At 34.9% G+C, this 13,724-nt stretch overlaps 1 protein-coding gene across 1 annotated transcript in view; it reads left to right on the top strand.

Moving 5' to 3' along the window:
• LOC109089842 (semaphorin-6B-like) overlaps nucleotides 1-13,724 on the top strand; it is a 111,874-nt gene that overhangs the window by 64,670 nt on the left and 33,480 nt on the right. Inside the window, exons 6-9 of the mRNA XM_042711907.1 lie at nucleotides 8,433-8,531; nucleotides 10,073-10,163; nucleotides 10,410-10,529; nucleotides 12,363-12,451. Coding sequence (XP_042567841.1) covers nucleotides 8,433-8,531; nucleotides 10,073-10,163; nucleotides 10,410-10,529; nucleotides 12,363-12,451 — 399 coding nt within the window. The remainder of the gene's footprint in view (nucleotides 1-8,432; nucleotides 8,532-10,072; nucleotides 10,164-10,409; nucleotides 10,530-12,362; nucleotides 12,452-13,724) is intronic.

Below are 13,724 nucleotides of genomic sequence, written 5' to 3'. Positions count from 1 at the left end.
AAATAAATTCTCCTGAAGAGTAAATGTACAAAATAAGGATTTGGCTTATTTCTGCCGGTTCACAAGGACATGTAACTCTAGCCTCTCAGCGGATGCTTTTAGCGTTATTGCAGACGATTACTTACAGCCTCGGTTAGTTATTGGATGTTATTGAGGGGTGTGGATTTTCCTGTTATTTGCTTGTGTTTTTAACTCCTACTATAAATACTAGATTTAGCTTACTGTCGTACTGCCAGTTATCTTTTATGGCTCTCTTTGTGTTTTATCAAATATACCCTTCCTACAGCTAATGTGTGTCTTATGTTAGACATGTTATACTTGTTAGCATTCAAACAGTAATGCAATTCATAATGTGTTTTTACAGTTGCATTTATTTATTTTAGCAAACACTTTTTTTCAAAGGGGCTTACAATAGAACAATAGAGCCAACAATATTCAAAGTATGCAATGCCAACTTCATTTGATAAACTTAAAAATATTTTTTTATTAATTCCACAGATTCTTAACTTCTGTCTTTCGTTATGTACTTCTAGAGTAGGCCTATCAACTGTTTTTACGAAACCAACATGTAGATGGCTCATTACTGAGCAGAACATAAGTGAACTGCTGCAGGAGCTGTCAGGTCCTAATGTGCTTAATAAAAGCCAAAACTGTTTCCTGGCATATTGATATAAAAGCACATGTAGACCCAGATTAACGTGGACTGCATTGAAATACAGCATGCTAAAGAAGAGCAGCTGTTTTGAGAAACATTTCAGAACTGTAGTTATTTTTGGATGTTACTGTATTTCTTGATTTAAGATGATTTTAAGAGGGTGAGTTGGCACGTTAGCAGGAAACGTGGCCTTTATTGCAAGAGATCTCAGTTGAGGGATTGATCACGATGACCCAACAACCGACTAGTCAATTAGTTCATTTAAACATGACTAATTGAAATAAAACTGAAACTCTAGTCCCATACTTAAAAAGAAGTACTTAAAAAAAGCTGTTTTGAAGAAACGAGATCTATCTATCTATAATTTTATAGTCATATTGATGCAGTATAATCACAACATTTTGGTCTAATTGCACAGCTCTACAAACAAGCACAGCAAACCTGGAGTTTTTTGTTTTGTTTTTTGTTAAATGATCTGATTAGTGATTAGTATTATATATATATATATATATAATTATTTTTAAATAGCATAATGACATCATCTGTTTTGTTGTTGTTGTTGTTTTTAAATCACTGGTGTAGCCATTTTCTGGCATCTTTGGATTTTGCATCGGCTCTTGCACTGCTTTTTGAGTGTCCTGCCATGAGTGTTGTATTTTTAAGACTGCATGAAGTGAAAAATACTTCAACCAATTCTTCAAGTCCCTTGAGTTCCAGCTAGTTGATTTTGAAAATGTGCATTTTTTTCACATCCCTTGATCTGTCCTGCCCAAATAATTCTCCAGAGCTCTTTGTTCAATATTCTCTTTAACTTGAGAAGATTGGAGAGTTTGTGAAGGCCTGTTTTGCAAGTTGCAGTCGGTTCTCACGTCTGAACCTCAGACTCGATTGTGTCTCTCTTTGATGTTTTTGTGATAAATCTGGTCTTATTCTTCAATGCAGAGGCTAATTACCTTCTGCCTTCTGCCCACCTTAATAAAGTAAGAGTCATGCATTCCCACTCATTCGCAAACCAGGCCATTTTAATAGATGTGTATGACTGCAGGGGAGAGAACTTCAAGGGACTGAGTGTCAAACCTGGACAAGGATTATTGTTTGGCAAGAGGGAGCTTACAAATTAGACCTGTCTGCCACCCACCCACATGTTCACACAAATCTGAGACATCAAACACACACCTGCGAATCTCTGCCTCCGGCAAGTTCTGCAACAGGCTCTCATACTCTCCTTGCTTTCTCTTTCTTGGTCTTTCCATGTTGTTTTAGTTCGTAATCGCTAATTACCTCATAAACTATAAACTGGTTTTCCACAGAAATCACCTTTAATTGTGTGAGATTGACAGAATATTAGCGCAGACGGACCAGAAAATAAGTCTGTTTGAGACACATGTCCAATCATCCATCCTTCTGTCAGAGATCTGACCGCACACCTCCACACACCACTGATATCAGACCTAAAACATGAGACTGCTGGTCCATAAGCCGGTTTTTTTTTTTTTTTTTTTTTTTTTTTTTGCACTTCATATGCTCTGGAATAAGATTAGATGGACTTTAGAAAGTGCTGTCAGATGAAATGTGTTTGATCTGATGTAGCATGTGTTCCTGCAGTAATTGTGGTCTTGCTGCTTGATTTAAGCTGACGTGATTTCATAATGAAGGAGGAAATTCAATATCCTTATTCTGACTCCTCTCTCACACACACACACACACATACACACACACACACACACACACACACACAGATTACTACAGTGAGGATCTGAAAATAGCATTGTGCTCATGTGAGGAGAATTGTTTTTAAAACTAAGACAGTTAAAACCAGTTTTTGTGAATTGAAATAAATCTGAAAAAAAAAATTAATATCAAATGTACAGTATACGTTAAATATATTAACTATACTTATTTAAAACAAAAATGAGAAATGTTGCCTTGGCAATTAACTGAAAAGTAATGAATTGAAGTTACTAAAATTAGTAAAATAACAACTGAAATAAATACATTAAATATAATTAGAAATATTTAAAAAGAAGCTAATAAAACTTACCAAAACGTAATTAAAATGAAAACATATATAAATGAAAAACACATAAACATACTTAAACATAATTTTAACAAAAATGACAATTAACTGAAATATAATGTGTTGAAGTTGAAGTGCTAAAGCATAAAATGAAAACTAAAATAAATAAATTAAATCTAAATTAAAACATTTTTAAAAGTAAAAACAGTGACAAAATAATATAACAGTAACAAAATTACTAAGTACAATAAGTACAATTTAAATGGAAACGGAAATATTAGATGAAAAGTGAAAATAAGAAATGTTGTCTTAGCAGTTAAGAGAAATAGAGTAAGATGAAGTGTGAAAATTATTAAAATGAAAACTGAAATAAGTAAATCTAAATAAAAAAATTAATAAAAATTAATAAAAAATCACAAAGAATTACTAAAATATTTTTTCTACTGGACACTAAAACATGATGTAAAATGTAGAACTTTAAAAAAATGAAAATTAGAAATGTTGCTTTGCAAACAATTGAAATATAATAAGTTAAAGTGTAAGTACTAAAATTAGTAAACTGAAATAAATTAATTAAATCTAAATAGAAATAACAAATAATAAAAATTACAAAATTACTGAAACTAACTAAATAAACAACTTAAAACTACAAAGTAATTGCACCGCACCTGGTATAAAAGTGACCAGATCAAAACAGTTTAAGTGTAAGCATTGGCGGTAGTGCATTAAATCATAATAACATCTTCAGAGGTGGATAAATGGATCATTCATAATTAACACGAAGATGCAGGATTTAAATTTCTGTCACTTGTGCTGCTTTGATTAGCTTTTATGAAGTGCAAGATAAACAGATTTCTACAGCAATAACACAGTGACTAACTACAAACAGATCACATCTGCCGCCTGTGATACTCCTATAGGGAGTATAGGAACGTGTGTGTGTGTGTGGGGGTGTGTGTGTGTGTGTGTGTGTGTGTGTGGTGTAATAGATACACTCACATCCTCTCAAGTATCTATTCTCTCTCTCAAAGTGCTCAAGTTGTCATTTTTATTGGCTTGAAGGGCACTGCAGGATGAGAACTTCATTTGTGGGGTCGTTCTGAATGAAAATGAGCAACAGGATCCCTTCATGAACAATTCACTGAATATCTTTTTGTTCGACCCTGAAGAAAATTGTATTGCTCTGATATTGCTATTTTATAGCTTAAGGCACTTGAGCAGGTTTGTCTCAGATGTTTCGTCTAAAATGTCTTAGGAGAAATAAAATAGGTACAGTGAGATAATTGTTAGGAGCAATAAAAATGTAGGAAAAAGTATGTGAACCCAATTGGTTTTTTGCATGCATTGAAATTTAATCTGAATTTCAGCTTGTAGTCACAACAAATTGAATACGCTGTGTAAACATTTACATTTAATGTTTTTACACATTGTAAATTCTTACATCACTTTTCGTTTTTAATATGATGTCATTTATGATTTCTCTCTTGTGTATGTTCCTTTATGCATCTCAGAGAGACTTGGAGGACTACGTGTTTAACTGTGACATATGAAATTATATATATATATAGGAACAGAGTTTATTTAAGATTTTTAACTGCATTTGTTTTTTGTTGAATATCATATTTAATACATCAAAAATCATGAACTTTTTTAAATGATATTAAAAGGCCTTTTACTTGCTTAAAAGTCTAAACTATCGATCAGACGACAGGAATATAGTAGATGGTGTACAACAGGTTTTTTAGCAATAGTTTTGATCATATTGATCATTTAGAGGCCTTAGAAATGTGAGAATCTTTAAATGGTTAAGTACTGAATGTGCACTAATCTGACAGCAAGTGATTTTGGTGCAGAAAGAAGAAAAAAGTGAATGGAGTGGGAGGAACGGGAGCGAAAGGAGACATGCAGAGAGAGAAGAAGAATTGGTGGAGAGTGAGGAAGATGAAAAGAAAGACAGGAGAGGAAGGGAATAAGGGAGAAGAAGTCAGACTTTGATCAGAATAGAAAGGAGTTTGCCGTGGTACGGGATCGTATACTGCCTTGTCACACACTCTAATCTGAAGGATAAATCTTGACACTTTCTTGATGGTGTTTCACAGAGACCTGAACCACATGTGCTCTTCCTCAGAGAGAAACCTGCTTTTTACACCTCTGACGGGCGTATGGATCGACTCGCTCGCAAACCTGCATCTCTGATGAATTCAATTTTACAGTTTATGAAGCGGAACGTAAGATCTCCCCACCCCCTGCAGAGAGTTTACAGCAGACTCACACAGCTAGGCCATTCTGCTCACGTTCAGCTGGATGTTTATGATGTACCAGTGAGTCCATATGGGAATAGATGGGGTTCAAAACAACATGACATCAAATCCGAGCTAATTTTTCTTTCTTTATAAATGTCTGAATTTAGTCTTCATTAGTGCTTATTATGCTAAAGAAAAAAAATCAATACTTTTCTCAGCTAAAACAGATTTCCAATCCTGATGATGTAAGCAAGGCCTTGTGGGCAGGGAAACATAATATTAACCAACTATATTATTTATATTAAGTGTTGCTTGTCTGTGCAAAACTTATTGATTATTGATTTGAGGTGCTATGATGTTCTGGCTGGTTCCTAGGAATTTCCAGTGGGTTGCTATGGCGTTTTGGATGGTTACTACAGCTTTGCTAGGTGGTTGCTAAGGCCAGTGTTGCAAAGTCCATTTTTTCCCCACAGAATTTGGCTTCTTTTATACTGTTGCCTTGGGATGAAGCAAAACACCCCGTCCCCCGGAATGCAATTTAGACATTCTAACATTCTAAGATTAAACTTTCCATCGACTTGAGCAGATTCTAGTCTTTGACAGTCAGAGAGAAACACACATAACTACTACACTTAACGATTAAAATCGCTTAAAAAAATTGCATGATAAAAATCAGATTATCTACTCGCGCTTCGCTCCCGTCCCACCAAAGACAACTCTGTGGATATCAGTGCTTTTATTTAATTATTGAAATGTCAAAGGTTTGTTTTTCTTAGTTTGTGCTTAACATTATCTTAACTATTATGTTGGTGTTGGTAATAATTGTCAAAAAAAGTCTGTTTCTTTCTTTTTGAAATTACTGCCTGAGTAGACACATCTCAGGTATTTTCAGATTTGTGTAATCTGCTTAATTATAACATTTGTAGCAAGTTTTTTTCTTTCAAGGCACTATAATTTCCTTGAATATCTATAATCAAACTGCTTATAAATGATTTTTTACAGGTGTCATATTTGTGTTTTTTTAATTAGTTCTGATTTGATTTTTTTAGACTGCAGATCAAAATAAAAGAATTATAAGAATTTTGAAATGAGAGAAATCACTAACTATTCTTAATCTACAGTTTCTTTTTTCGACTGCCTGATGAATAGCCTAAAACATGACTGCCTGATGAATAGCCTAAAACCTTGCAACTGATGAAATGAAAGAAACATCAAAAACAAGATGTGTAATCAAGAAGTAATACTTGTCAAAATTAATGAATTTTGACAGTGAATGGATCTCCATTGCATAGCCGCACATACAATTGCTGGCATCAGTCACAAATATTAAACATTTAGAAAAATCATTGTGGAAATGACTTGCAATGAGTGGTTCTTAAATTCTGAGATTATAATCTTTTATACAATTTCATCTACTGACTGCAAACATCAGCTAAGCCCAACTGAAAGAGACCTGGTCTGCCTAGGAACGATCAGTTTTCAAATTACATTTATAATCAGTCTGATATATTTTTTTTCTTTTTTATCATTCACCAGATAAAAACTGCAAGTCTGCAGAATTAGTGAAGTAGTAGTAAATCTCTCCTCATCAAAGAATGAGCAATAGTTTCTAGTTCCCCTCTGTAAAACAAGCATCATTGATATCATTGCCTTACATTACAATCCAATCAAGAACATAAAATCAAGACAAATCCTGCCAGACAGTACATTATTCAGAGCTAAATATTCAGTTGCACTTAAAAATGTTGCATGAGAGAAGTTACATTTATTGTGAATGCTGTTTAATGATGTTCTCAACACACATTTCTGCCTGGGTTCAGTTTTAGAGTGAAGATCAACTGTATTGTCTTCTAATTGGTGGGTAATTATGGGCAAACTGTTGTTTAATTTTGCCGCCGTTATTTACATTGTATCCTGATGATCACCAAGAAAAACACACAGCGGTAAGAAACTGGCAGAGTTGATGTGGTAATGTTAGAGCATACCACAACACATCCTTCACAGCATCCAGGTGGAAATACTCACGATATAATAAGAGGTGAAAGGTTGCGTCATTTTATAAGCTCACACACACTCTCTCTCTTCAGATGATCAAAAATGAAAAGATCCCTGTCCTTTCTCTTATTCAAACACATGCACACACACGCTGTAAGTTGATCTATCACTAGGGAGTTTGTGTTTAATGCTGTGAGCAGCATGAATGCATTTGTAACAACATCTCTTGTGCAAACACACACACACAGTGAATGGTGGACTTGCATCTGTAACAACACATAGACCCTCGGCAGTCCTGCTAATCACCTCAAAGAGCCTGACCTCAGTGTCGGCCCCCTCGGGTTTTGGCTCCACCAGGAGGCCCAGTCAAACTCAATGGGCAGAGCAGTGAATGGGCCCTATGGTGGAGCTGCATGATGGGGCCCACATGCAGAGGTTTCAGCAAAATACGCAAAACCACTTCAAAACGTTCCATTGATGTCCGTAAGGGAACAAAGGCATTCCTGATGCATGAGTGTTCGCAGCTGGCTATACAGTAGCTTTCGGGACTGCTTTTATAGCTGGACCCACATAGTGATGCATTCAAGTCCAGCTACTTCCTGTTTCTGTGCTACACAAAGACAAGTAGCAATACTGTGCAAATCTAGTCCAAATACAATGTAAAAACCTGGAGAAAATGTGTTTTTGGGTGATGCCCACAGTGTGGGCTCTGTGGCGGAGCTGCAAGCTGGGACCTACTTATCTGGTGTCTGTCTTCCAAAACAAACACAGCTCTCAAAATAATGACATCTGGGGAAAAATGACTTGTGAAGCTGTGTCAATATTTTCAGCATTATTCTTTTGTCCATCTTCCCTTACCCTTTCATGTCTAACCCAACACACACACACACACACACACACACACACACACACACACACAAACACACACTGTTTTGTTAATTTCTCTTCTTCACTCAAATTTTAATTAGGATTCAAATGACTTTGTTAAATGGCATGAAAGTCAAATGCTGCCAAGTCATTGTGATTCAAAGAGGATCAGTCTGGCAAAACAAATACACTGATAAGATATCATCACCGATGTTTCCATACAATAATTAATAAGAATACCCATTTCTATAATGTTTATGCCAACTGAGATAACATCATTATACAAACTCTCTCTCTCTTTCAGTTTTAATCCTAAAATGGTTTGTTTATATTCAAGTTTAAAAGAGATTTTGAATCCCAGATTTCCAATGTGCTCTCAGGGGCCTTGCTGTATAATATTAATCAAATATAAACAGAGCAAATGAGATAGACAATAATGTTAATAAAGGTATTTCATTGCATTGCATTGCATGGAATAGTACATCGCACACGGAATCATCATAATACCCTAGATTCTCAGACATGACATCATCTTATTCCCTGTAAGGTTATTTTGCAAGTTATCATAAGTACAGTACTGTAAATTTGACAAGAAGAATAAATATACAATAGTTTAAAACAAGAGTAATCCTTGTCTTTCCTGTGTTTCCTTCAGGAGGAGTGTCGTAATTATATTAAGGTGTTGTTGAGCCATGATGGAGGGCTGTTTGTGTGCGGGACAAACGCTTTCAACCCGCTGTGTGCCAATTACACGGTGAGTGTTCCTCAATGCCTGCAGAATTCACCGTCTCCCCTGTGTTTACCATTAGCAAACATGTAGAGCGTGTAAAGAACAATTCTACACAAACAACACAAGATACAATTCTGTTCATCCTACTACACATAGAAGAAATTCAACCGCATTTTATTGGTTTAAATGGTAGCAAAACAAACATTTAAATTAATACTGCTGTGTATTGCTGTTTTTGGTTAAGCTACATATTCTGTGTTGTTTGCAACATGTAACCCACCTCACAGTTTTACTACTAAAATAAATGTTCTTTTACAGTCCAATTATTAAGAAATGCTTTGTAAGTCAGATCCACTGAACCTTCAGGAAGAATTGGTTCAGTTGAACTCATATGCATGTTTACAATGGATTAACAGTAATGAAAGTAGATCAGTATTGATGGAAGAGCAATTGACGTAATGATTAAAACTCAATAAATAGCTGCACATAATTACATTGGAGAACCTGAAGAGATGATGCTCATTTGAATTGAATCGAAAGCATGAATGCATGTTTACATTGTTTTGTGGGTGAATCTTTTAAGAACATGTCTGGATTATATGTCACCCCCAAATCAAAGGGAAAAAATAAGAAATTATTTTGCATTAAGAAAATAAAGCATTAATATGGAAGCCTATTTCCACCATGGAATAAAACAAAAAAAATTCTAAAAGGCAATTGTGACTTTTTTCTCTCACAATTCGTACTTCGTTTCTCGCAATTCTGAGAGAAATCTGTTTGAATTGCTATATATATTGTAAACACAGAATTGCAAGATATAAACTAGACATGAAATAAACTCAGATTTCTGACCATCTGAGTTTCTTACAACAGATTTATTTTTCTCGCAATTCCATTTTTTTTTCAGCCACAGAACAAAAAATAAAAAGATAGTTGTGACTATTTTATTTGTCACTTTTTTTTAGTCTATATCTTAATTCTGTGTTTTTATATGAAAGTTCTGAAGTACCTTTAAAAAAATAAATAAAAAAATATTCCATGACGGAAATGGGCTTCCATACACTAATGGCCAAAGAATTTAGTTTTTTTTTTATTTTTTATTTACATGATCACTTGGTCATATGGTATTTAATGCTTCATATTCTAAATGTAATATATATTTTCCTGTTTTACTTTTGAATTTGGGGTGAAATTTTGAAATTCACATGGATGCTTCATGAGAGCAGATTTTCTGGCCAAATCTCACTTTTTGTTGTAAAATCTTCAAATCTTTGTTTTTACAGTATATGTCAACATCAGAGCTGATTATTATTGCTTTATATAAAATTGAAAAAACCTTTCTGGAGACAGTTTTGTAGGTTTGTTTTATTTGTAAGATAAATCGACACACGCTATAGTTGTGTTTAAAGGCTCACTAACACTCTGGACTGTAGCTGGAAGCGTGTAGAAATGATAGCAGCACTTGTGAATGTGTTTGGAGATATGTGTGGTTTATAACAGCTATCATCCTCTCAGAAAGTGTCATATCCCGTCCTCACAAACAGTATGTGTGTGTGTTTGTTCAGAAAGACACTCTGGAATTGGTCGGCGAGCCCATCAGTGGAATGGCTCGATGTCCTTACGATCCCAAACACGCTAACGTGGCTCTGTTTGCAGGTAACCCACACACTTTCCTGGCTAAATATGTACTGATTTGTTTAGCACTCTTTTAATCTGTGATAATAAGAGCCCTACACCCAGTGGATACACAGCATAATAATATTTAATATCGCCTCGTTTTATTTGCCTCCATTAATGTGTTTACCACCTTCTTAACATCATTAAGCTCAAGGACTTTCTGTTTGAACACTTTCATGCTCACTTCTGCTTATTGAGCAGTGACCTCTGTCCTTTGACCCTCAGAGGGCAGCTTGTTCACGGGGACAGTTACTGACTTCCTGGCCATCGACGCTGTCATTTATCGCAGTTTGGGAGAGAGTCCGGCTCTGAGAACGATCAAGCATGATTCCAAATGGTTCAGAGGTACTGTTCCATATATAAATAAAACTCTGAATGTTTGGCAATATCAATATATTGTTTTTATTTGTCATCTGTTTTGTTTTTGATTTTATGAATGTTTTTGGGCATTGACACAGATCTCTGAATTTTTGGCAGCCCCCCCCCCAATGTACAGTATACTACCAGTCAAAAGTGTTTGGGGTAGTAATAAAAAAAAATTAATACTTCCATTTGCAAGAATAGATCAAAAGTGACAGTTGATGTTAATGTTAATGTTAATGTTAATGTTTATAATGTCATGGATATCTTTTTAAATAAATGCTGTTCTTTTCGACTTTCTGTTCATCCAAGAATCCGGAAAAAAATATTCCACAAAAATATCAAGCAATACAACTGTTTTCAACATTAGTAATAATAAATTATGTTTCTTGATCAGCAAATCAGCATATTAGAATGACTTCTGAAGGATCATGTGACACTGAAGACTGGAGCAATGATGCAGAAAATTCAGCTTTGCTTCACAGGAATAAATAACACTTTAAAATATATCCAGAGAGAATACAACTATTTAAAACTGTGGTAATATTTCACAATATTACTGTTTCATTGTATTAAAAATAAAAAGTTTTCATGAGCATGTTTCAAAAACATGGAACGGTAGTATAATTTTTAAAACATTTTCTTATTGGGACTTTTTTCATCAATATATGCAATTAATTGTGATTATAGTTTTTTTGTATTATTAAAAAAAAAGACTTATGGCTTTGCATTACCAAAGTAATTCCTGTAGCTGGAGTTATCAGAGCTCAGCTCCATTTAAACAGAGACAAAACTAAATATTTTCAAAATCAACTAGTCGGTGGACTTTTTTAAAGGAGCCCTGTATAATTAGGCTGTTTCATGTCTACTAACTACCGTAGACATGATCAGAAGTGTTTTTAGCATTATGATATTTTGGGTCCTAAAAATGGCCTTTCAGTAGGAGAACTGACAAATATTCAACATTATTTTGAATGATACAGCAACACATTCAAATGAGGGCCAAGTCAAACTTATTTCCTGTTCATCAAACCACATAAACCGTCAATAGAGCAAAAGTTACACTGAACCTGGATTGCTCCTTTAAAGTTGTTTCAGGAAATGTTCAGTAAAATGGGTTTCATCCGTGTCGCTCTGTAATCTCCCTGTCAGCCTGAAGTGGGGTTTGTTTTGTCGATTTTAAAATAGTTTCAGGAAGCAGTACACAGCACTGAATTCTGAGTGTGATTTCACACCAGACATACCGAGAGCGCTAACAAAACCAAATGGGATTTTTATTTATTTTTTTACCTGAGTTGTTTTTCACAAATATGCGAGACCTTGTAACCACAGGAAACTGCACGAAGCTCTTGGAGCCTCATTCAGATGAGAAAAGCTGGATGTGTGTATAATTTAAAGCTCTCTGTTTGAACTTTGAATGCTGGAGAGCTATGAGTTGAATATCTCTATTAAAGAATCACAGAGAGAGTGTGACTGACATCCCGTTTTGAGCCACAAAGACCTGTGAATGCTTTATAAAACACATACTGCTCAAGGAGAGAGAGAAAGAGGAGAGGCCAAGACCTCTGAATGTCCTCACTCTCTTTGCTTTATTTAAGAGGACATGCATGTTTTATGAGGACTGTCTCTGCCTCATTCAGTTCTCTCGCTGTATATCTCTTTCTCTCCCTCCCTCTCTTTGGGACTGTGCATATGTTGTTTGTTCAGATGAAATGTCTTTATTATGACTGATGAGTGTTTACTTATTCGAGCTGCAATTTCTCCATAGGACGCCCTCAGACTGTAAAATGAAAGCCTGTGTTTGTGTGTGTCTTACAGAGCCTTATTTTGTGAGCGCCGTGGAATGGGGGCCTCATATCTACTTCTTCTTCAGGGAGATGGCCATGGAGTTCAACTACCTGGAGAAGGTAAAAAAGAAAAGTACAGGCGGAGATTTACACTGTTGTTCAAAAGTTTGGGGTAGATAAAATTTGTTGTTTTTGAAAGAAGGCTCGTATGCTTATGATGGCTGCATTTATTTGATTAAAAATACAGTAAAAAGTGTAATATTGTGAAATATGATTCCAATTTAAAATAACAGCTTGAATAAATAAATAAATAAAAAATGTATTCCTGTGATGCAAAGCTGAATTTTTTTGCGTCATTACTCCTGTCTTAAGTGTCACATGAGCCTTCTGAAATCATTCATGATTTTTTGATGAATAGAAAGTTTTATCACATTCTTGCTGAATAAAAGTATTAATTTCTTTAAAAGATTACTGACCCCAACAATCTGTTCTTTCCGTTTATTGAAAGTAAACTGCTTAACTAATAATTCAAAATTAATCAAGGTTATAATGCCATGCTCATAACTTGCACATTAATAAATGACTGCCCATCAATAGCCATCCATGATAATTCAGTATTGAGGAACTTGATAGTGCACCGCCCAATACTCAGAAGTCAGCCAATCGTAATAGAGTTCATTTACATATTAAAGGTACAGTACTGTAAAGGTCTGGTATCAAAACATTTTTAATTTAAAGGAAAATTTCACCCCAAAATGAAAATTTGCTGACAATGTATTCACCCTCAGGCCATTCAAGATGGTAGGTGAGTTTGTTTCTTAATTGGAACAGATTTTTTATGTAATGTAGCATTTCATCACTTGTTCAGCAATGGATCCACTGCAGTGAATGGGTGCCGTCAGAATGAGAGTCCAAACAGCTGATTAAAACATCTCAATATTCCACAAGTAATCCACACAACTCCAGTCCATCAATTAACATCTTATCAAGTGAAAAGCTGCATGTTTGTAAGAAACAGATCCATTATTAATAAGTTTTTCTTCAAACTGGCCAAAATACCAGTCTGTACTCTATCCATAATGTTGTTTTCTCCAGATACTTCAAGTGAAACAGAAGTGAGAAAATGGTGGGGTAAAACTAAATTATGACTGCTATTGGCACAAGAAGACTTGACCAACTTTATAATTGGACTGTCAAAACAAATAAAATGCAGTAGGGCAGAGCATGGTTCCTTTAAGTTTTTACGCTATAATCAAATGACTGAATTCTCTCGAATGATGTGTGAGGTTGAAAAGCAGTTCTCCGGTGAATAGTCACTTTGATTGTAGAACTGAATAGATGCTGTGTGGAATAAAAACTGAACTGTTTACTTTTTGAATATGTGTGTGTGTGT

This window comes from Cyprinus carpio, chromosome A2 (assembly GCF_018340385.1).
Source record: "Cyprinus carpio isolate SPL01 chromosome A2, ASM1834038v1, whole genome shotgun sequence".
Taxonomy (NCBI): Eukaryota; Metazoa; Chordata; class Actinopteri; order Cypriniformes; family Cyprinidae; genus Cyprinus; species Cyprinus carpio.
Note: the sequence above shows the minus strand (reverse complement) of the source record. Positions and strands in the feature narration are given on the sequence as shown.